The following is a 25,745-nucleotide window of genomic DNA, read 5'->3' on the forward strand; positions in this document are numbered from 1 at the left end:
GCATGCCTGATTGGCCATAACAGGCAGACATGATCTGACTGATAAAGATAATGTATGCAGGATGACAATTTCTGGCCACTCTCTATAGATATGTCGTCTTGCAGTGTGTTTTGTGTGACGCTGATCCATGTTCTTCACAACGTCTGCATTTAATATGACCAGCACGTTTCACCTCAGCGGCCAGGCCGTTTATTTGTGCTCATTCACGATGCTTTCCACAGCTATAAATGAGCCAAGGGATTTCATATTAACGCCCACCTTTGTCTCCAGTCTGCAGGTCAGAGTGTGGCGGGCTGGTGCAGGCAGACGTTGGGCTGCGGTTCGCTGTCTATGGTGCTGAAACCCTGCGCACTGACGCCTCTGCACCAAAAGCAGCCTCGGCTTTTAGGTATGTCTAACAGACGGATGACGACCGCCGCGGGGTTTGACTGGGATTGAGTGTTCAATTTCAGAACGGAGGAACGATTGAAAGCGGTGCGCAGGCGACAGATGTGAGGTTTATCTCGACGAGATTTGGACCTCAAATGCCATATTAAGAGCCACGAAATCCTGCTGGCCATGAGTGACTGCGGCGAGGACGAATGGCATCCTGCGATTTATTTTGGAGACGCGTTTGAGACCAACGAGGACCTCGCGAGAGCCAATGGGATGGGAGGGCTCGCGTGCGCATAAGCGCTGGATGGAGCATCCGTGGGTATACTTCCGCGTCCAATCTTCATGTGTAGGTTGAATGGATGAAACGGAGGCAGCGGAGAGGTATAAGCATGCTGTGATACGGCCCTATATATATTCACCGACAAGGACTATCTTCCTTTTTAAAGAGCACCTCCTCCTCCTCGCGCTGGTTTCCACTCAGTGATGTCGCCTGTTTGCGTGGCGCACCTGTGAAGCGATACAGGCACAAGCCGGCTTTCTTTTTTCATGATTTGATTCCTTTTTCTTTCTTCTGTTCCGTTTCCCCTTTTTTTGTTTTGTACTTCAGTGCATTTGCTGAAAGGAAATCATTTGTGTTTTCATTTAATAAATGTTTAATTTCTCCTCATTTTACCTGGTTTGTGTTTGGCTTTTCTGTTTACAAGTTTGAAGTGAGACAGCAGTATTTTGCAGCAGGTGTGATTTCAGAGATTGTTTTTGCCCAAAGGACGACTCTGACTATCATTTATAGAAACGGTAAGCGACGACTTCAAGCCTTTCACAATGCTTTTTCAACCATTACAGATTGCGCAGCAGAACTAGTATCTTCAGCCTGTCTTGCATGTAAAGGCGATTTGAGTGTGACCGTGATGCGTTCATGTTCCAGCTGCGGATTGCGGCGCACGCGTTTACTCCACTCGCAGCATGTGCCGGGCATCTCCGAACATGTGCTCTGCCCAGCCACGGTGTTTTGCTGCGTTTGTAAGAAAAATGGTGCTGTAACCCGCGGTGTCATCTTTTACAATTCTACTACATTGTTTATATTCCCGCTATACTGGTGCGCAGATCGGTGTCTGAAATGCTGCCTGCATTTAATCCTGCATTCGGATGACATGCTAGTTATGTATGATGGCTTCCAAAGGTTTGCTTGTTAATATTTTATTCCATTTTTATTCCGTGGGATCACCGGTCTGTTTGTGAACGCATGTCGACAGATGTGGTTTCGCAATAATAACGGGTGAGTCGGCGTAGTGTCATAGTGGTCTGCTCTGTCACTTGACAAAAATAATGGTCCACATCCGACAGACGTTCAGGACGCTCTCGCAGTGGTGTGCGTGGGTGGGTTGCCTCCCACTCCACCAAAACATGCAGGTTAATTGGCTGGTTAAATTGGCCGCAGGTGTGGGCACTGCTGCGGATGTTTGCGTGTGTGGCGCTCCTGCGATTGAGGGAACCATGACTGCGTGTTTTCCCCCTGTTTCGGTGGATGTAGCGTGGACGGCGGGGCCACTATCCCCGTGTGTTTGTGAGTACCGGCGGCAGGGTGGCCCCTGGATTGTGCGCGCTTCTTCTCGGCCCTTCGCTGACCACCTGCATCAAATTAAGGAGTCAGCAGGATGACCAGTGAGCTGCTCGCTGATTGGCTGACGTCGTCATTAGTTTATTTAGGGTGGCGGCGTTACCGACACCGCCCCCAATTCTTCCGCTCCCGAACTGCTAACCAAAAGTTTGTCCGTGCACCTTTCACTTCAATAAATAACCGCGGCGTCGAATCAACATCTCGAGGTAAGAGCCCAGTTTCACAAGACTGTACATTCATGAGCTGTTCATACACTCACACTCGTGTGTACAAATATATATCTATGTTGCGTGCACAAGGTGTGGGTACCTCACCCAGGCGCTAAGGGGAGCCCCTCAGCCTGAGGCTCAACACCGGCGGTGGCAGCGACCACACGCCACCGCCGCACATGTGTGCAGGCAAATAGTCACGACTCATGTCGTCCGACGCAGTGGTGTGTGATGTGGGCTGAAAGAAGTGGACACAGTCGAAGTGGCTCAACTGTGCGGTACAACGTAAATTCGCTTGGTGGGTCCAATACGCTCCCGAAACACGCGTGCTCCGTTCCAGACGCAGTCGCAGCTGCGCCCCAACACCTGTGTGAGAGGAGCTCATCAGCATGAGCGGCTCCTCAGCCGCGCTGTACACCGCTCTAATTGATCCGGAAACCTCGTCTGTTGAAGTTGGTCTTTAGCATCATATAATTGCGAACTGAGAAGAAGAAGCCGTTTGGAGCCTGATTAAATAGTTCCAAGATCCAAGCAGTTGACTGCTTCAAAGCCTCGACTGATGATCTGGATTCATGTCACAGTGTCACAAATGTAACTTTCAATTTGCTCCTCTAAACATTGGCACAACTAGCTCTACATGTATTAGTCTGGTTATATATATATATATATATATATATATATACATACATACATACAGTGTGCACGCGTCCCACATGAGCACTGGCACAGGAGCTTTACTTTTGATAAATCATGCACCATGATTGGTGCCTTATCACTACTCCATTTAAAAGTGTTTGCTTACTTTAGTGAGCTTGGCAAGTTTTGTGCACAAGTTTTCAAATCTTACCACTGTTCTGTAGTTCAAAAACAGCTCTGAAATGACTGACAGCTTTAGTAATTTGTTCCCCTTTTGAGTTTTAGCCGAATTTCTTTGTAGCGTTTAGTGTGAACACATAATGAAATGAATACATGTGAATAATATTTCTAGGCTGTTGGTTCTCCTGAGATGGATGCAAGAGGGTTGTCACTATTACTAAGCCTCCACGTTCTAAATTACGACTCACAGTGACTAAAATGCAGAGCGGTGAGTGAACGTCAAATTGGTGCGTGAGCTGTTGTCAGATAAAGGTAGTGTACATTTGTCCTCAGCAAAAAAAAAAAAAAACAATTTCGTCCTTTGTTCTCTTGATCATCTACCATTACTCCATCCCCCCCTTCTCCCTCTTTCCCCCTCCTCTTACTGTGCAAAGTAGATCCTGTCTCAGCATTGGCTGGAGCGTGCGTGCAGCATGCAGTGTCCTTGAACCCGTCATTGATTCACTGCTACAGCTCAGATGAATATCCACATCTGCTTTCCGTGCCATGTAATGGAGGGCTCTAAACAAGTGTTGTCGTGATGTCATGGGCATTTCGTTGTTTTATGATGCCACTGGATCGAATTCATACAGAGACCTACGTTCAACTGTTGTTCATTTCAACGTCCTTTGTGTGCAATTTATATTACAAGTGCACTGGCAAATGCTTTTTGCAGTTGTTGACCAAAAGCATAGTGATCGAGTCAGCGTAGTTTAAGTGAGGTTAACGCGATGTAAATATTCATATCCCCCCACTTAATGTGATTGGCTTTCCAGCACTAGTAGTCTATTTTCTATCTATGCTGTTCCTAAATAACTACTCTCAATATGAGTCAGTTCTTTGACCTATATATGAAAGGTAATATGTATATGTCTCTTTTACCTTTACCTGTGATGTGTTCCAGGTATCTTGAGAGACTAAACTCAAGGAAAGATGGTTGGTTGCCAGCTTTGAATTTGTTATAAACTGGTAAAAATAAACTAAAACCTTTGAATTGTCTTTGAATTGTATGGATTTATTATGTTTAAATGAATAGCAATCTTATATAAGCTTTACATATGCCAGTAAACTAACACAGTACCACCCTGACATTGAAGTCTTCTCAAATTGATAGATGAAACTCATGAATCTGCCTGTTGTAAGACAACACTGTCACATATTTCTCAATTTATTTACCTGTACAGCGTGTAATCTCTGAAACTCGCACTGCAATGGTCCGCCACCCCCTCGTTTCTCTCCTCTCACGTACAAACTGCCACGTGGGTCATTGGTCATTTGAAACAGCTCAAAACGTTCACTTCAAAGAGCTGGCTCTTCCACTTTGTCTACTTGACGTTCCATTGTCTGCATAGGGGTGTCATTAGTTGACCGTGATAGCACACAACAATAGTGGAGGTGAGAGGAGAAAGAATTGACACATTAATTCGTGTCGTGGAAATAAATTTTTTTTTTAGTTGATTTCACAAGTTCCCTGGTGGGTGGGCGCTGTGCCCCTATGGAGCGTTGTGGGGGGAAAAAACTGCAGTGGCTACTGACTTTCACTGGTTTTAAATATGAACTTTTGGAGAGATGAAAATGTCAGAAAAAATAACTAATACAGTTGATTATGCCTCGCTATATCTGTCCTCCTTTCAGAGTTTCTAATCGTATGAAGTGATTTTCCTGTGCTCGGGAAAAGGCAGCTTGTGATTGACACACTTTGTCTTCTTGCAGAAGAATACATTTTCGGCAATTGCATACCTTCTGTTTTTGCTTTCATAACTTGGCAAATGATTAATTTTACTGCCACTGCCATGGTGGTAATTGTTTCAGCGTTTGAGGACAAGACATTCTATGCTGACGCCATGTTGTCTTACAACTAGTGACGAATGTTTTGGTATGCTTTCAACACCTATATTTAATTTGATTTTTTTTTTTTTTTTGCCATCAGCCATGTAAAATGTGTGTGCTTTGACACTTTTAAATGGAGGACAGACTGAACCATACAACTGGTCTGTCACAGTTGCTTAACTTTTGTTTTCTGGAAGTAACTGTATATCGGTAAAAGACCAGGTAATTACGAGATTGTGCGGCTGGTGGAATTATGACAGTAATGTGGAAACAAAGAAATTCCAAATAAGGACCACGTGGGCCTTTGTTTAGTTTCTGATGAAAGCACAGGCCAAGGCACAGAGGGAACAAGATGCTCCACTCCAATTTCCTCACAGAAGGCGAGGCTGCTGCTGGCACGCACTCTCGTTGAAAGTCTTGACTGATTTTATTTTGGGGAGAATAGAATGTTTAGCCAAGCTTTCGCTTCCAAGTATTTATCTAATGAAATATTTCTGCCTTATGGCTCAAGCTCCTGTGGGACAATGGCCAATGTTTAGGCTTTGTACACAGAACAAAAGGTGAGTAAATGGGAAGTGGAAAATTACTTCAATGACAAATGTCCTAGCAATTCCTTTTTTTTCTTATGTACTTGCTTAAATCATGTCAGTGAAAACTTTCTGAAAATATATTATTTAAAAGGGAATCCTGCAAATGGTTTTTGTGCAAGTCATTTCGTGTTCAAATGTTTTCATTAGCTTTTACACACCTGAACTGTATTTGACATTTACGTTGGAGTCCCCCGTCTTCTCGCCGACAGTAACTTTTAGCACTTGAAACATTTGGAAACGTTTAAATATATTGTGCTATTGTACTTTTAAATCATTTGCATCCAAGTTCCTTCATGTACTGCTCCATAAGTTGTCATTGTTATTATATTTTAGTTGTTTGGACAAGAGGATCAGTTAAGCAATTGTAAGTGTGATGTCAGCAGTTTGGTCTTGTGAGTGTTAACTTCATATGAGATGCTTCTCTGTTAATGCGGCTTGGGGCAAATTCATGTTCACGTAATACTGTGTGCAGGCGACGGATGGAAATTTCGATTGATCTCAATTATTGCAGTATTGTTGCTATGCGGTCAAATGAATAGGTTGCTTTTAGAGTAAAAGAAATCATCTTCAGCGTGGTGTTATGAACACCTTATGTAAATAATTCACACTTCATTTTACCTGCTAAACTTAGGCACTGATGACACTATCAAATGTAAACTATTTGGCCTGTAGATGTCTGCATTTGAAATGCCTGCTGCATGTCATGTGTCACGGTTGAGGATGAAGAAGTGGCTCTGATGCTGCATGTCCACTGTATGAAGAAAAAAAAAAAAAACGGATTGTTTTCATTAGTGCATCAGATCCCTTGACTTGACCTCATAAGATGGATACTTTAAAGCTTTATATCTATAAGATGACTTTGATAAATGGTGTAAAATTAATTTCTTGGAGGACGTCAACACTTCTGCGTCATTTCTGCGCCACACTTCTCCTGATTCAGTAAATGCAATATTCTGAATATTTATCCCCCAAGTCTGGCACGCACGACGTACATGGTGGAAACGCATCATGCTGCTTGCTTGATCATCATCATCAACACTATCTGTAGGTGGTTGGTTTAGTGTTTTAGCTTGTTACGACCTAAACTGTGCCATGTACTTTGTGTATTATTGGTCATTGATCACTGTGAATCATTTACTATACTATAATTGAATTACTTAAATATCAAATGTATATTGGTCCGTTCTAACTCAGAATGCATGCAGATTAAATGTTAAATGCTGTAAACACAGATACCAGCGTGTTGACATCAAGTGCACATGACACTCTCACCCTTTATTCAACCAGTAATAAAGTCAAAATGACTCTTGATTGGAGACAAATTGCAATGAGGAAGCCAGCAGAAACAAATCATCTCCATTCCGAGGCAAAAAGATGCATCACTGAGTACTTGGCGATGTGAGGTTATCAAGCATTGGCAGTGCATCTCTAGTACGGGCAGCAAGGATTGCTACCAGATTGCCATGTCAAGTATTTTATGTACGATATGATTTATGATATGTGGCTGATAATCCAAAAAATACTGTTGTATGTAGTGTGGTGTGGCGTTGTGATCCAAAGACACTCTGGACTTGCTCCTAAGAGATACTTGCATGGGACCAATTGCTATTAAGTCAAGTCTGGCATTGTTGTGTGTACGGGAATTCAAGCTTCAGTTTGCACTTTTGCAAATGTGAGATGTTAAGCCACAGTAAGAAATCTTGTTTTGCCAGACCTTCATGGTAACATGCAATGAAAATGTGTTGGGAGCGGAGTGTTGACACTGAATAACCATGGCATGTCTGTTTAGGTTGATTGTAGATGTAAACTACTAAAATAGTTTACTGTGTTTTTTCTCTCTCTCTCTCTCTCACTGTTTTGACTGCTAATGCTTGTGGAAGACAATATGTCACAAAATGGTTAGTCATAAGATTTAAGGTTTCATGGTGCTTCTCGCAATAAAGGTGATGTCACCAAATTTGAACAGATTCTCTATGGTACAGTTTTAAGATGAAATTTCTCCTATCTTGGTGCTACAGTGAGGGAAGTGGTGCATTTATTGCTGAGTGATGACTGTTCAAACAAGGAATGATTGGTTCTGTACTGTAAAACGTATGAAATTGCCTTTTCCTATCAAGATGGCTGTAACTCATTGACGTATGTCAAATAACTAAATTTTCACCCGAAGGTACTTGAAGGTACTTCGAACATAGTTAGAAATGTTTTGTTCACATTTTCGGACCTCTGCCTGGGAAGTAAGCAATTTGTGCTTTCACGACTTCCCTTGCTGCTCGAGGGCTGTGATGCCACATTTCTCAGCTGTAATACAGTACACACCAGTGTGAAGAAGTTTTTCAGATAATGCCGTGATGCACATATAGTGTCAAAGAGGTTTCAAATGTATTTGCCTTCATCTTGTTGGAACATCGCCATGCCCAGTTCTTGATCACTCATCTGCATCAGTTAATGTTCATTAGATATGCTCAACAATGAACCTGATCCTTTGGGCGATTGCTGCACAAGTCAATCACGTTGACCAGAGAACTGTCACTTTATTGTGGGCATTGTGGCCTCTAGAACCTTATGCATCTTTGTAAGCCTCTTCTCACCAGCATGAAAGACATGGAGGATACCTTCAAAGTGTTGGTAGACACTTTACCATAGACAGAAAGTTGATTTATTGCAGTGAGTCGAGTGTATGTTTCATGAAGTCATGTCTAGTTATTATCTGGAGAACTATTTGTGTGACCAGATATTGTTTTTATCTCTTTCAAAAATGTGACGGCAGGGCTTTACTATGTCAAATCCAAACGTACCTCCAGTACCCCACAGAAATCTTGGCCCATAAAATACACTTATTCAGTAAGTTATTCGGTTGGATTGCTGTCAATGCTGCTGCTTCTTCTTTCCCTTTCGGCGTCTCCCTTCAGGAGTCGGCACAGCGGATCATCTTCCTCCAGCTCATCCTGTTCTCTGCTTCCTCTTCTCTCAAACCTGCAAACCTCATGTCCTCCTTCACCACCTCCATAAATCTCCTCTTTGGTCTTCCTCTCCACCTTCTGCCGGGTACTTCCAACCTCAACATCTTCCTACCAAACTGGCGATGTCTCCTCTGTAGATGTCCAAACCATCTCAATCTTGCCTCTCTGACTTTGTCTCCTAAACACCTGACATGTGCTGTCCCTCTGATTATACTGGTTCCTGATCATATCCATTCTGCTCACTCCCAGAGAGAACCTCAGCATCTTCGTCTCTGCTACCTCCAGCTCTTCCTCCTGTCTTTTCCTCAGTGTCACTGTTTCCAAACCATACAACATTGCTGGCCTGACCACTGTTTTGTACACTTTCGCTTTCAACCTTTTTGACACCCTTTTGTCACACATCACACCTGACACTCTTCTCCAATTATTCCATCCTGTCTGCACCCGCTTCTTCACGTCTTTCTCATACTCTCCATTGTCCTGGACAGTTGAGCCCAAGTACTTAAAATCCCCCACCTTCTTTATCTCTGCATCCTGTAACTTCACCTGTCCACTTGGGTCCCTCTCATTCACACACACGTATTCCGTCTTACTGCGGCTAACCTTCATTCCTCTCCTTTCTAAGGCAAACCTCCACCTCTCTAGCTTATCTTCCACTTGCTCCCTGCTCTCACCACAGATCACAATGTCATCTGCAAATATCATCGTCCAAGGGGCTTCTTGTCTAACCTCATCTGTCAACCTGTCCATCACCATCGCAAAGAGGAAGGGGCTCAGAGCTGAGCCTTGGTGCAGTCCCACCTCCACCTTGAACTCCTCTGTTACACCTGCAGCACACCTCACCACCACCTTACACCTAGCATACATGTCCTGCACCATTCGAACATACTTCTCTGCCACTCCAGACAATACCACAACTCTTCTCTTGGCACTCTGTCGTATGCTTTCTCCAGATCCACAAAGACACAACGGAGCTCCTTCTCACCTTCTCTGTACTTCTCCATGAACATCCTCAAAGAAAAAACACTGCTTCTGTGGTGCTCTTTTGTGGGAGCAGGACGAAGGGCCAAGCAGCTACATGCATATGCATTCTTAATCGTTATGCACAGTTTAGTTGCCATTCATGTAACATTAGAAATTCAAATTGCAAAAAAAAAAAAAAAACTGTAAATTTTAAAGTGCCGTTGTTGAGGCTCATTTTAACTTGTAAGGATGCCAAAATGCATCATGTCTGGTACAATGTTTATTATTATACTTGGTAGTGGTATTACTTTCTCCAACTACAACTGTTTCTTTTACAAATTAACAGATAACGCACTTTATTTCGTCAAGGCTTGGCTTATTTCTGGTGCATAGATTGTACGTCCAACAACAATTAATCACACTTCAAACCTTTGACATCACCTTGAATTGAATTTATCTTATACAGAAATGTGTGCTTTTAGGGTCTTTCTTGTTGATGAACTAGTCAAATCCGTACATTTTATTATTGTACACAATGTGTTTTATGAAGCCCCCTGTAATTATGAATTGAATGAATTGAATTGGATTGAATGGTATTCATTGTCTGCTGATCAGTGAACGTGAGGTACTGAATTATTTCTCTGCAAATTAATATGCTTTTTTTTTCCTGACGATCTGTCTGCACATCCGTTATTCCCATGACAAACATTTGATCCCTTCCTGTTATTGTATTTATTATTATTATTTTTTTAATCTAACACAAAGTACTTTTGTCTACATTTCCAGACGGCAGCTCCAAACTATCATGGCAGTCAGACTGTGCGATGTGGCTTCTCTTCTTAGAAGTGGTTCGTGGGCACCTGAGCCTTGGACTGGGGTCTGTGGCATCTCTTTTAAATTCCTTGGCCACAGGGCCGGGTTCTGTAATTTCTAAGAGCAAACCATTGAAGTTTCATGCTGTATTCCTGCTATGTACAGACCAAGGGGGCTTTTTGGCACTCTTAAGTAGTTAATGTTTTTCGTGTACTGGTATTATCCAATCCTGTCACTGTCTAGTTCAAATGTCATCAATGTGTAATGTCTTAGCTTTACAATGGATGACTCTTCATGGGCTAATGTTGCCAATTGCGCAGTTTTAGGGGTCCATAGGGAAAACTTTTTGCTTTTCCTAAAGAAAATGTCTTCATCATTTAGCATGTCAGTACAGTTTTAATTTAGTACCTGTATGAACTGCAATAAGTCACAGTATTTTTATTATTCATAGTTTCAATTTTCAAATACACTGCATCTCACAGTGCAAAGAGGGTACCTTGTTGAATTTACCATATTTATTCATGACTGCATTTTAATGTGTCCACTTTTGTTTCCTTTTGCTTTGTCTCTAGCAGGTAATTGCTGCAATGGAAACACAGCTGTCCAACGGGCCTACATGCAACAACACGAGCAACGGCCCATCAACCATCTCAAACAACTGCTCTTCTCCTGTAGAGTCTGGCAGTATAGAAGACAGTAAAACTAACTTGATAGTCAACTATCTGCCTCAGAACATGACCCAAGAGGAACTGAAGAGTTTGTTTGGGAGTATTGGCGAAATTGAGTCCTGTAAATTAGTTCGGGACAAAATAACAGGTAAAAATGCCTATTCTCTCATCTGTCATACTGTATGAATCGTTTTGTTTGAGCCACTGTAGTATGCGTCGGATTTCTGACTGTGACTCATGTTGTCGACTGCTGTGCACTGCCTTTTACACTCGTCATCTTGCCCCATCCGCTTTTTGTGGAAGCATTGAACTTGATGTAACCTGTTCCTATCTTCATATACCTAGGTAGCACTATAATTTCCTTGGATTTTAACGGGACCAAATTCTAATTTGATGAATTAACTGGCATTCCTATAAAGTCATTCAAAATATTGTGTATACTTTGTAATTTGCTTTGCTTTCAAATAATGGTCACAAATAATTTGTCGTTACAGTGTTAACTTGCCTTCCTCATTGAATGATCATGATAGGTCACAAAAAGCTACGGCTTGTAGTAGGGATGCTCTGATCGATCGTGATCGATCTTTTGCTGCGTGATCGGTGAATGCACATCACAACACCTGATCACGTTTGACAACCGGCGCTCTGATGAAGCCCTGTCGGGGGAGTATATAGACAAAGACATTGTGTAGGATTGATGTAGTTACTATTTTCTTTATTTCCTCCATCTTTGCGTTGTCGGAGGTAATTCGATTTCCAGAAGAGCCTGTCAGTTTACCCTTTTAAAACCCTTCCCCCTTTTCTTTAATTGTTCTTTGCACACAGCTGTTTCACTGTTCGCTTTCACTTGTTTCTGTGGTCAGACTTTATCAGCTAACGGACCTGATTTCATAGACCGCTTGAGAATTAACTTGTTTTTTTCTTAACTTTGATAGATTTAAATCTGCTTGCCATTGCACATCATGCAGTATCATGGTAAATATAGCAGCTCCATGTAGACTTTTAAACTGCGACATTTCCACTAAGTTGGACTTAAAATGAGGTCTTAAATATTCAAAGCCTCAGGAAAGTTCTGTGATTCTAGTTTCTTTACAGCATAAAACATTTTTCCCTCAGACTGTGAATCTTTTGTCTCTCATTTGGCCCATTGGCAATGGATTTATGGCTGCCTATGTCTGAGTATTGGGACTACACTGGAAATTTACATAGACGTAGAAGGGGTTTTGTCTATCGCTTATACTCTTTAAAACAGCTTCTGGTTTATGTTGATGGTTTAATCGCTTTTCGCCCTTGTGACATGCTGAGTGTTTTAAACACTACATTGATACTTAGACTGTCATGGTTTGATCTTTTAAATATTGTTTGCTGTCATCATGGATATACAGTATACTGTATATATAATCCCCAAGATGTTTTCTTTCTCTGACCACACACTTCCCATCTTAACGGACCGCCATGGCATGAAACCTTTTTTTTCTCCTACTTGTGTCAATAAAAGCTATGAACATGTTTATATTTTATTTAAATAATGCTGGTTGCTTTTTTTCCCCCAAATTAATTTTATAAATAAATGAACACCAAGTAAGCATTAAACCGTTGTCTCCTCTGTGAGACAAATAATGGATTCTGTTGTGCTCTAACTTCACTAAAAATAAGCAGTATTCAAAGACAAATGCTGACATGAGAAAATGCAGTCCAAATTGGTGTAGAACATAAAGAAAAGGCAGTCATTTTTTTGAGTACAAGATTTCTGCTGTTGTGTTTTCTAACTGTACATGGATGTGTAAAATGCCCTTTATAAGGCGGTTATTGCATTTATCCATCTCTATATTGATTTGGTTTTGTGCAAGGCTTTTGATTTCAACCAAACTGAAGATATTTCATAAGTGATGCCTGAAAGGATGTAGCCCTGCTTGTAGAAAAGTACACAGGATAGGAAGGCAGCGTGCCTGCAGGCAGTCTGTTTTACATTTTGGTGTAACAATTGCTGCGATGCAAGGTGAAATGAAGTTTATGAACTTAATTTGATCGCAGCAGACGGCCCATGAGACTAAGGACTGATGATAGAAAGCCAAATAAAGCTGCAGTGTGTAGATAGGATTTGTGAGAGCACAGTCAAGCTAATTAACGATTCAAGTGTTTTATTTTTTTATAATACTGATGTCTCTTGTTGGGCTTCAATGTGAATACTAATCCAGTTGTTGCAGACAAGGTGGAAGTGGCCGTGTTTAACAAAGAAACGTTCCTTTGCTTTCTTTCTATGTTATGGATTGCTAAACATGGCAGTCATTCATTCAGGGTGTGTCTGAGTTAATGTACATTATCTAATACATAAACACCATAGTTTCTGGATTGATTAGCACCAAACAAAACTTCCAAGGGGTCCTATAATTATTGAATCATATCGAACATACAAACGACTGTCACATGCAAAATGCACAAAAGGTTGGCCAAAAACAAAACGCTGGTCATGAAGTTTGTTCCAGTTGTGCTTCATGCTCCTGTGACTGGTTAGCAAGTGGACTTGATCGTCTTGCACAGAGATTCAGTGTGGGAGGAGGAAATTGAACTGGCTCTGTGCACATACCAAGTGGGTGTCAATCTGTTGTAGCTTTTAGAGATGAACTGTGGCGGCAGGACAATGGAAGAAATCTTGGCATGGCACCAATAGGGGTGATCAATAGCCTGAATCAAGGTTGCTTTCTGTCGGTGTTAAAAAGATGCAGTCAGTAAACTTTCATTTGGAAATATTTGACCTTTTCACTCATTTCCATTTATCTATATGAAACACTATTGTTCTTTTGTGGTTGAAGGTCAAAGCCTGGGCTATGGATTTGTGAACTACGTGGATCCAAAGGATGCTGAAAAAGCCATCAATACTTTGAATGGCTTGAGACTTCAAACTAAAACCATTAAGGTAAGAAGATATATTTAATTCTTGAAGCAATTTCCCCACTGGACTGGAATGACTTGCTTGACAAACAGCGATAGGACTCTACTTAACTCAGACTTGAGGTTTGTTTTGGGCATGCATGCAATGACTTGACAAGTCACTGCTTTCTTTATGTGAAAAAATAAATTCTATTTTTCCCTCCTTCAAACCTTTTGGTATGTGCCAACCTGGCCACCTGTATGTGTGATCACGTCATGTGACACATCACCCACATGCTTCTAAAAAGAAAACAAAAGAAGGCTTACAATGTCTGTGGTGCAAAGCCATTTCAGACACTTCTAGTACTTCGCATGAAGCAAAATTAGATTTCACTTTCTTTTTAGCAGGCTTGTAGCTAGCATTTTGAGAGTGTCTGCCAATGTCCATCCACCTTGAAGTGTTTGGGGGGTTAAGGACGGACGCTTTGTGCAGTTACCACCAGGGAAAAAAAGCTGAAATACTCCTCAGGACATAATAATGATATTGTCCAGCATTTGACATGAAAGTGTGGCGTCCATTTTTGTATTCATGTGGGATGCCATTTGTTCTGTTATTGGCGGTTTACTTGAATGTACCACGGAGTTGTGTGCAGTGTCTGACCTAGTGAGTATACAACCAGTAGTGTGGTCTAAGTTTTGACTACTGAGACCCTTCCTTTTAAGAAATGTCACCATGGCTAAGCGACAGGGCTCATGAGTGAGAGAGCTTGATTGTCTGTTTACACTGTGTGGGGGATGCTATTATGAGTGTCTATGTGATCAACGCCGGCTTGGTTTTCAGCAACAGAACCTCACAGGAGCAGACTATCATGCTGCCTTCTGAGTCACAACAGCAGTGACAGCTGCTTGTCGGAGATGTTCTATAAACCCATGATGATATGGAAGGGAATAAGTGTGTTAAAACAATTGCTCAGGCTCTACCTGCAACTTTTGTCATTGAACATGCTCTGGAGAGACAGCAGAAAGAGTGCTCAAGCAAAGAAGTGTTATCAATGGAGTGACGTCTCTAAAAGGTCTCTCATGAAAATGACTGAAATGTGAAATCCCAGCTTACTATATCACAGTCTCCCTATGATGATCTTTGCTGATCCACAACTAGTTGAAGTTAGTTTTGAAGTTAAAATGATGGCTGTTGTTGATGTGCTGTATAATACAGTTTTGGGGAAAAAAGTTTGTGTTCTCATCTCAATGATTTGAACGCGATTCATATTTAATTTGTATTCAGTTTAGTTGAGAGCAGTCGTAAAACAGGATTTCCACGAGTCAAGAAAAACAGATTTCCCCAAAACATGACATTTAAAAAAAGGAATTTGGGGAAGAAAATGGGCAGATTTCGGTTTGTCTTTTTGATTGCAGAACTTGATCTTACAGACGATACAGTACATGACAACAGTTGAAACTGTGAAATTCCTAGACCTCCCATGTTTCTTTGTTTTGGGGAATTCTGTTATTTTTATTTTTTTTTACAGCTGCTATTAACCCTTAACTATTGTTGCTCATTATTTTTACTCTTTTGAATGTGATTATTATTACTCAGACTTTTAGCCAGGATTTTGAACGAGGGCGTCCAAAGCGCTACCCCAGGGCATAACCCCGCCCCAACCCATTCGCCTCCCGACACGCCAAATCATCGACTGACCAGTTGCTTTGAACACATATTTCTGAACAACTATTTGAAAAAAAAAATAAACATCTCAGTCAAATAATCCTTAACAGAGATGAACTCAGTAGCTGCTGCCACAATAACACTTTCAGGTACAGGGGTCTCCTGTGCAGCTGGTTGATGATTAATGATAAATTAGTGATTAATAATAAAAAACAAAACATTTTCATAATGAATATTTTCCTTACTACAAGCTGAGTGTCTCCAGTTTGGTTCATCTTCTTCAATATGTTTTTGCAAGATAAGCATACAGTTGTATCAGCTGTGCGTCTGTGATGGTTTTGTAAACATTCACACCTTTAAACATTAATTCATTCAAACACTATATATATATATATATATATATATATATATACATACGACTATATGTACTATATATGCATATACATATTGCTGCTAAGCTATTTTGCTCGCATGCAGCAAGTGCTGTGCCATCATTCACTTGCAGTGCAGTGGGGAACGGGCGGGAGCAAGCTTCCTTCCAAAATGATGCCAAAATAGTCCTCTGATTAAAAAGCTATGAGTTGGTTTTGTAAACGTTTGTTTAAAGTTTGGAACTTATCTGCGGTTTCCTCCTTCATCAGCGTCAGGCATCCCATCAATCACTGCACGCTTCCATGCGGCGAGTGTCGCGACTCGTGAGATGTGGATAACTGCCGGATTACGGGATCGCGATTAAACAAATATGCCGACTGCCATGGCCGAGCTACGTCGCAAAAGGGTCGAGAATCTGTGAGCATCTGTCATATTCGGCAAAAGTACCAGGCAGAAACATTCTTTTCATGAAAACCAGTGTGATGACACAATGAGGAGGGCATCATACAGACACTAATAATCATTAATAACTAATTACATTTTAATAACATTTATTGAAGTTCATGACAAGTTGCATGACTGTTTCATTGTCACGTTTAACATGTCAGATGTAGACATAGTCTCACAAACACAGTACAGGGTCTTCAAAACAACTATTCTTCCAATTTAGCTATTCAACAGTTGACTAAAGCATAAAGCAAAGTATATTTGGCGAACTATTTCTCATCTTCACGCTTAGTTCCCCCATTGTTATACGAGCACAATGATTACTCCATGAAACAATACAAGAGTGCTTATTTTCACAGGCCACATACGACAAAATACATAATGTAGCACACTTTTTTCTCATTCAAGCCTGAGGTTTTAATTCGGCCAGGTAATTGTCTTCAGGAGATGTTTTTCTCGCACCATAAGAAATGACAGCATAAAAGGCTTGAAACACCTAGCTTTCTGTTAGCATACAGACCACATCAAGTTTGAGACATTTTGACATTTTAGTTTTGAATTCATCCAGCTTCTCAAATTAACAGATGGGTTCACTTTAATGCATTATGATTCAGCTGGCAAATCAGCTGTGGCCAGCTGCTCGGTCTACATTTCAATTTAGAGTTTGTTAGCTGCAGGTTAGCTAGCTGCGGGCTGCAGCCTCAGGGCTAGGAAACATGGATCTAATGTTCATCTTGTCATGAGTAAAGTTTTGACAGCGGTGGCGTGGGACTGTCATACATAATGAGTAAGTCTCAGGGGTTGCTCCATTGAAATACCAAATGAAAGTTCAGCACTTCAAACCGATAGTCTCCTGCTTGATAAGGTGCAATTTATTGACTTGAATTGTCTTGCTTGAGACTGGCACATGTGACTCACTCCCACCTCTAGAGCATGGTGCCGAAAGGGAAAATAGGATGTCCTTGACAGAGGTTAAAATATGGTGCTTACTTTTTGAAAAGCCAGGTTTTAGGTCGACGATCCCTGGTAATCGGGTCACCAATAGCTGTGCCTTATGTAGAGCAGAAATCTCTCTGTTAGCGTTGTCCTCATGCAAGTTTTCCTTTCCAATAAAATATTAATATTGCAGCTTTGAGTGATGGCGATGTTGATCCGATATGAGCACAAATCATACATTTATTACTAATTTTATTAAGTAAAAGCAGTCTGATAAAGTTTTTTTTTTTTTTTTGGGGCTGATATCAGGCCAATAGCAATGTTGTATTGGGGGCGCTCCTAGTTTCTGGGGTTGGCTCTGCTTTTGCTCTGTGTATTTTTTTGGGTGATGGCTTCTGTCATTCATTAGGTTCTCACCTCGCTGTGATTGCGGCTGGAATGACATTTCATATGCTAGATTTGCAAATATTTGTGCGTGAATATTGGATACCTTTTGCGCAGGGGATTCATTTTAAAATTGGCGCTCAGAGGGGATGTGATTTTGAGCAAAGTGGTGTATGCATGTACACTGTGTGGATGAAGTGCCTTATGTGGCCAATATAATGCCTGGGCTGAGCTTCTCACTTCCATTGACTGAACAAAACTGATCTATTTCACTTGCTCTAGTTCTGAAAGAATAACGTGACTTTTTCTCTGTTTGGTAGGGGAGGCATAAATTTTAAATGTGTCATGGACACTATACTATACACATGCACAAATATTTGCCAGCCAGGTCGCTGAATTTAAACATGTCAAGAAAAGAAGGCCCAGCCAGTCCTGCTCTGCTACCGAACATAGTAGTTTTTACTACAGCAGTTACCTTCATTCTTTCTCTACTGTCCGTTTTTAGCACCAATGATGGGTTCTTAGGATGTGTCTTAAGAAATACGTTTTCTCTGGCTGACATTCTCATGTCAATGATCTCTGCTCATAGGTCTCCTATGCGCGACCAAGCTCCGCCTCCATCAGAGATGCAAATTTATACGTCAGTGGTTTGCCAAAAACAATGACTCAGAAAGAACTGGAACAACTCTTCTCTCAGTACGGACGCATAATTACCTCACGTATTTTGGTGGATCAGGTGACTGGTAAGTACGATCTCCCTTCCTTGTCATTTTCTTTGATTCTCCATATTTCACAGCAAGTTACTCCTCAACAGATGAAATCATCTCAAGTATTTCAAAGATGAGTACAACAACAGTTGTGCCAAAACTGCTGGTCCCACTAATAATTTTACCTTTATCTGTGCTATGTTTCCTTAAAATTGGGACGTACTTCTTTTACTGGCCCATTATTTAGATGTCTTGGGCATGGGTCATGTGTTTGTCTTGATCAATGTGTGTCTTGTTTATCATAAAACAAAGCGCCGCCATTTTTTTACTTTGACCCTCAGACATGCTATGCTACACACCACAGCACTTTAAATGACAGGACACAGGGCATATTGGGAGTGTAGCTTTGGTTTGTTGCAGTTTTGAAGATTTGGTTCGGTACAGCAAGGAGGACACACATGCAGGCTCATATCATCAATGACCATGCAACGTTGCATGTTTTCATCAGGCACTGCTCTTCATGAATCCCATTCGAATGGCACCAAACAAAAGTTTGCATCATCAACTTGCTGACTGCATGTTTGCTATTCATCCCTGAAAATGACTCGTCCTGGAATTCACCATCCACGAGTGATTTTCCTTAACCCATCAAAATCTTGTTTTTCTCTGTTTAGGTGTTAATGGTTACTTTTGTTTGGCTTTTCTCCAAGTAAATCTCATTTCCTTTAAGTGGTTTCTTACAGTTCGGTTGCAGACGATGACCGTCGCAGTAGTTTCCTCCCAATTTGTTTTTTTTTTTTGCTGTTTGTTTTCTGTTTCCAGGGCATGTTGCTATGAGGCTTCTGTCTTGTCCCTTCCACAGTCGACCAATATGCTTGCCTTGACCACCAACCATCCCATGTTGCTTGTACTTGGTCCAGATTGTAGACACAGCGGACAACTGTCATCTTTTGCAGTGTTGCATGATGATTTATCTCCTTGAGGAAGCTTGATAGTCCACTTCTTGATTTCAGTGGCTATCTCACGATCCATGTCAGTTTGCTTGGTGCAACAGCTTTCCGTGGTGTGATCACACCTTTTTGTCTGCAGACCAACATACTGATCAAATTTGATGCCGCTGTTAGTTTTGGGAGGAACATTTACAGGCTGATTCTATGTTTTCCTTGTGATTGAGTGATTCCATTTTCTTTCCCTGTGCTTGGGCTAACACCGTAACTGTTGCTGACTACCCTATTCTTTCATCATTTCCATTGATGTTTCTTAAAGTCAGATTTACCATTTGCGTTTTTCATTTTTTTTTTGTCATGCTTCATGTGCTCACCGTGAACACACCCAAGGCCGATTCATGTTGTCATTTTCTATGCCACACTGTTTACAGTTTTGTGAGGTGGCTGTATCATTTCAAATGTCACTCAACATTGATACAATTACCATGTTTCAAATTCACTGCAGTGCTGTTTTCAATGGAGTTTAGTCTGTCACTGGCATTGATAATTGTAGTCTCTTTTATGACATTTTGTTTTAACTGCTACTTATTCACCGTTTTCAATGTTTTTTTTTTTGTCCTCTGGACTGATTTTAATTTTCAGTATGTGTTTCAGTGTCATTGTCGAAGTATTTTGTTTCTAAATTTTGTGTTTTAAGGTGCAATAATATTCCAGAATCAGGCTAGTATTTGGAAGCGTAACTATGTGGATTTATCAGAGAAGTGAGGTGTAATCCCATTGAAAAATGACTTCAAAATGAGCTGGACTCGACTCGTCTTTGTATTTTGTACTTAGGTGTCTCCAGAGGGGTTGGTTTTATTCGTTTTGACCGGCGAGTGGAAGCTGAAGAAGCCATCAAGGGTCTGAACTGTCAGAAGCCACCTGGAGCCACAGAACCAATAACAGTCAAGTTTGCAAACAACCCAAGCCAGAAGACCAGCCAAGCACTGCTGTCACAGCTGTATCAGTCACCCAATCGAAGGTACCCAGGACCCCTCGCACAGCAGGCACAACGCTTCAGGTAATAGGGGCACACCAAAAAAAAAAAAAAAAAAAAAAACGAATTAGTGTTAATACTGCCAGTGGTGTTAAACCAATGACCCAAGGCTTTAAAATGTCATTGAATTGGTCTCACTGCAGTATTCTGAACATATTCTGTGTTGGAGCTCTTGAATACTCTGAACAGAATAATTCATCCCCATATTCACATTCTCAACTTTGTTGTGTTCCTCCTGTTGCTCGTCAAGTCATGCACCAGTCAATGTTGTCGTTACCGTGTGGAGATGAATGTGACTTTTCATATCAACAATGTTTTGATAGACGTTTTAAAGCTACTTTGCTGCCGAATTACTCTTTTATAGGAAAGAGGAAAATTGTCAGTCGAGGTGACAAGTCAACCATTGATCATCACGTTCTTGACCACGTTTATGTATAACCGTTGACATTGTTCTGTTTTTGTTTCAGGTTGGACAATCTGCTGAATATGGCTTATGGTGTAAAAAGGTAAATGGATTTGTCTTACTCCTTGCGTCCTGCTCCATTTTAATTGATCCCATGAGACTTGTAGTTCTAACACGAGGGATGTGAGGGAACCGTGTTTAACACTGTTGGCACATTGGAATGAAGATGATACAGCTTTGACTTGTATTCACTCGTCGATTCAAGTAAAATGTCACTTCATTGAGCCTTTATATTCTGGAGTTTATCCTTTGTCGCAAAAAGTCACAATTTTTTTTTTTTTTTTTTTTTAAATACGCATTACAACCGTAAAAAATTCAAAACCTTAGAAGGGGGACCAGCAACTGACATATTTCATTTTTTTTCCTCATCAAATACATCTACGTCAATGTTGAATATTTTGCAACTTTTACCAGAAATGCATAATCATATTGTGTGTTTCAAATTTCGATATTCTCTTCCGGTTTGTAGGCTAGACCCTGGTCGCTTGCTTCTGTTAAGTCATGACTTTGAATGTGTATACTCCATGAAAGCCTTTGACGGCGCTTGTCTAAATAGCACAATATTTTACACGCATGCTATTGCACAAAATTGCGTATTTTCAGCAGCCTACTGTCGCCTTGATCTGTTATGGACGGCTGTGGCCTGCTTCAAACTTGGTTGCGTCAGATGTCTTTTAGGATTTGCTAAGATGCCAGTTTGTCTGGGTTCAGGAGGTTTATAAAGCCTCCCCTGAGTGTGACTGTGGTCACGTCTTCTACGATACACGTCAGAGACGACAATAGACTTGTGATTTCTCTCTGTGCTGCTCGTTGGCTGTCGTCTACATTGCAAACTCTCGGTGGGCCCTTGATGCTGCAAGGACACCTGTCATGGTGGATGTTCCCCGAGAGGCTAACTGGAGCAGCTAATCTAACGTGACACCTGCTGCAATAATTCATTGGCTTTGTGCGCTTAAAATGTATTTCTACGTATTATAAAACTGCACAGAGCGAAGGCCATGCACTGGTCCTTGAAAATGGCATTTTTGTTTGCTCATGAAATGTTTTCTTTTTCAAACAAAGTGCTGTCTGTTCAGAGGCCACGAGACAGGACGGATCGCTTCATACCTTGTCGTCCTACTTAAGCAAATGTTTTCAAACATCACGTGTGTGCTTGGAATTGAAAGGATTGCTTCGCTGCAGTAAACAGAAACCGCTGTAGCATTTGGAGCATCGGACTTGCTATTGATGATTGTGGACAATTGTCAGACTGTTTTAGTCTCATTGCCTGGAGCGTGTTCTTCTAATCTGCGTTTCCTGCCCTGCCTTGGCTAACAATGTTGTGTTTGTGTTCACAGCAGGTTCTCCCCCATGGCAATAGATGGTGTGACAAGTTTGGCTGGCATCAACATCCCAGGACATGCAGGCACAGGATGGTGCATCTTTGTCTACAACCTTGCACCGGACGCAGACGAGAGCATCCTGTGGCAGATGTTTGGTCCGTTTGGTGCTGTCACAAACGTCAAGGTCATTCGTGACTTCAACACAAATAAGTGCAAAGGATTTGGTTTTGTGACCATGACTAACTATGACGAGGCAGCAGTGGCCATTGCCAGCTTGAATGGATACAGACTTGGAGACAGAGTACTGCAAGTCTCGTTCAAAACCAATAAAACACACAAAGCCTAAACACCTGCTGATTGTTTCTAGAAAATGGCCGAAAATATAAACCTAGTTGAAGTGTATCAAGTGCATCTTTTTACATTAGTAAACAACTTTGTTACTCGGTGTTCGAAAACAAACTCATACCCGGTGTCTTTGTTTTTTTTCATTTCCTCTCATTGAATTTATATGTGTTGAAAATGCAGGTTGAATGCCTGACCTCTTCTACGGTGGTCATTAGAAGTGCACCATCAAAGGTTAATCTGCATTAGTCCTTTGTTGCCCATATGCTTTGAAGTAGTAAGTCTAGTAAGTTATGTGGTGTAAAGAAGTTTGAAGCTGTGTGTCCTTATTTGCTGTTTGTGCTCTCTGCCTTCAGTGATTAGCGGGTATTTAGTTTGAACACTTACTGTACTTCTGTTCATTTCTGTATGTGCCTGTTACTGTGAAATGAGTTGGTTATTGGTTGGCTGCATAATGTTGATTATAGTAGACATATAAGACAAAAAAAAAACTTGTTAAAGCAGTACCTTGCCAAAGAGCTAAGAACCTCTTTGATGTGGGTTTAAAAAGCATCTATTTTTATAAAAAGAAATTTGGAGAAACTTTTTACTGGACCTGGAACAAAAAATATTTTGACTTGGATACTTTGAGAAATATCTTCATATGACACCCTGTGAGCTTTTGAACTTTACAAGAAAGTTTGCAGTGGTAGAAATTTCTGCAGAGATTTATGATGTGAAAGATAGCTTTTGAGATCTTTGTATCATCTTTAGAATATAGAATCAATAGCTGAGCTGATTTCATAGCAAAATTATCTGTGGTTCCGCTCCACTCCCCCATCACCCAAGTTGCTGTACAGGTAGCACCTTGGTCCCCGTTTAGATCTGGACAAAAAATGGCTACGTTTACTCCCAACAGTGCATGCAAACTCACAAAGGTAAAATGCCTACTGGTGAATGGGGGGAGGGAGAGGTGAAAATCAGTTCTTCCTTAAGGATTCCTGTCAGACTGAGCTGTGTTTTTTGATGTAACTTCCATATTTGAGGCTGAAAACGTCTTATTGGTCAGTAAAGTTTTCTACGTACTTTGTATGAATGGACGGCTGCTCAGCCAGCTGTGCCGAAGTGCATCGGAGAAGTGGTGAGAAGAGTAGAGCGGATAACTCGAAGCTTTGAGCTTTGTATATAAAGTACTTTTTTTGTTGAGTGTTTGGCGAAATACTTTTTGTTCACTTTGAACTTCATTGCAAAGTGTATTTTGCGTTTGATTTAATGAAGTATGCAAGATTTCTTCTTTTGGATATGAACAGCTTTAGTTTTCAACATTTTCTGTTGTCCTTGGACGAGCATTAAAGTGCATCATATTTGTTGGTTGTTGGTCTGTAGATAGTCTTGCTTCGTAAAAAAAAAAAAAAGTATTCAACTATAGACTTTTTTATATATACACATTATAGATATATATATTTATGTGGTATCAAATAAATATAAGCCACAGTTTTGAACTCTTTAATTTTACTTTGATACTCATTTATATATACATATAAAAATACACGTAATGCATATATCCTGTCTCTGAAATAGTTCAAAGTGTATATTGCTTCATTCACTTTTGGGAAGAGCTGTGAACAAGTAAATTGACAGCAAATTGGTTTTGACAAATATCATCTGGAACAAATGGAGGCTGCTGGGGCCTCACATGCAGCGAGCACTCACCTGCATCCTGCTTGTGACTCAAACCAATGACTTGTCATGCTTCCCCTTACGAGCAGTGTGCTATGCATTCTAGAATCCTCTTTCAAATGCTGTTCTTGTTTATCTGATCATTATTTGTGTTTCTTGTAAAGGTTACATTTTTGTCTAGCTGAGTTGTGATAACTTGCTGCTGTGGAAGAGGGGACATCTCTTGCATGCCAGACCACGAGCTTTAGATTCAAACTTTAAAGTAGACAATTCGGTCTGTAGGATTTGCCGTGATGGTCTGGCATGCAAAAGGTTTCCTCTCCCCGTCCTTTTTGTTGGATTCATTGTGAGAATGATAATTTAAAGATGTAAAGTCTGACTTGGTTCTCAGCCTTTTTGAAGAAGAATGTTTTTGTTGCGTATTTAATAGGATGTACATGATCTTTATTTGTGTTGGGATACTTTGGATATATATTTTTTTTCTTGTTAAGTACATCAATAAATAAGTTTGAAGGGCAAAACAGAATGGATCAGGTCTTTTTCCTGAGACGTGTGGCTGAAGTGAGGAGCCTTGTTGCATTGGCAAGTGACTCATCACAAAATACTTTAGTGATTACCTATGGGCATGTTAGTCTCACAGGAAAAACATATACACATGCAGTAATTTCCTTTGTCCGTTTTTAGTTCAGAATTTATAGAACACCACCACAATCACCAAGTTATGTATTTGCCACAAATTGAATTCACGTACAGGTGCATCTTCTTTCCACTTTCATTTCAAACATTTTTTTGGATAGAAAATGCGTTTGGAGGCAATTGATGATACTATTTACTCAGTTTTTTTTTTTGTTTGAATGGTGAAAAGGTGTTGTCTTGATTGGTTGAAACGAAGACCTGCACCCACTGTGGCCCTTTGTGAAACGGTTTGTCCACCCCTGGTCTAAAGGTTCAGGTGGGACTCAAGCTCAGTACCTTGATGGAAAAATGAAGAGCTCTATAGTTTCATGGTGGAACCTGCAAATGTTTCAATTTCATGTGTTACTTTCTGAAATGAGTAGTGACATCACTAAACTAAGCCTTAAGTTGATGGGACAGCTTTGTTATTACGCCAGTGGAAATGGATTTCCATCCACATTTGGCTGGGACGAACATGTTACACAACCCTCGTCATTATTCAGCTTCCCTGAAGGGCCTGTATGCTTTAATTCAGTGTACTGTATTTAAACACGGAGAGGAGAGATCTATTTCCCAGACACCTCCGAGGATAATTGCGCCGGAGTTCAGGTGCTGGCTCCATCGTTCTGTAACAAAGCAGCACAAAGAAACAGCTTTGATGGAGTATTGATTTTCTGTCTTTTTTTTTGGTCTTTCTCCCCCATTTCTCAAGCTCCACTTGAGGCTGACAGCTGAAAATGAAATGGCATTCTTTGAAGTGAGTTTCCTCACTGTGTAGCCACCTCACATGGCCCTGCTGTTGTTTTAGGGCTATTGCAACTAGACCAAAGCAAAGCAGCTGTTTGTAAAGACAACATTTTGAGAAGGTGCAGAAGAAATCATTTTTGGTGCGTGTGTCTTATGAATTCTCTCATGCTGCCAGATCAGCACATCCATATACTGTAGCAGCTGCTTCTGGTCCCTGTGTCTTTTTGAAGCAGAGGTGCATTATCTCCTAACACCGTCTCTAATTTTGAGCTCTTGATAGGTGACCCTGT

General features: G+C 40.9%; 1 protein-coding gene across 6 annotated transcripts; it reads left to right on the forward strand.

Annotated features, from left to right (window-relative positions):
• Positions 1 to 681: 681 nt before the first annotated feature.
• Positions 682 to 25,442, forward strand: elavl2 (ELAV like neuron-specific RNA binding protein 2). Of its 6 annotated transcripts, none has more exons than XM_053859384.1 (8): positions 682 to 1,170; positions 10,187 to 10,277; positions 10,786 to 11,029; positions 13,695 to 13,798; positions 18,147 to 18,300; positions 20,046 to 20,271; positions 20,715 to 20,753; positions 22,048 to 25,441. In XM_053859384.1, the coding sequence occupies exons 2-8, from the start codon at positions 10,206 to 10,208 to the stop codon at positions 22,376 to 22,378; spliced, it is 1,170 nt and encodes a 389-aa protein (XP_053715359.1). In that variant the 5' UTR covers positions 682 to 1,170; positions 10,187 to 10,205; the 3' UTR covers positions 22,379 to 25,441. The 6 variants fall into 6 exon arrangements, with proteins under 6 accessions (XP_053715359.1, XP_053715363.1, XP_053715361.1 ...); XM_053859388.1 differs by having other exon boundaries at positions 20,046 to 20,232; XM_053859386.1 differs by having other exon boundaries at positions 10,789 to 11,029.
• Positions 25,443 to 25,745: the final 303 nt, after the last annotated feature.

This window comes from Synchiropus splendidus, chromosome 3 (genome assembly GCF_027744825.2).
Source record: "Synchiropus splendidus isolate RoL2022-P1 chromosome 3, RoL_Sspl_1.0, whole genome shotgun sequence".
NCBI classification, from domain to species: domain Eukaryota; kingdom Metazoa; phylum Chordata; class Actinopteri; order Syngnathiformes; family Callionymidae; genus Synchiropus; species Synchiropus splendidus.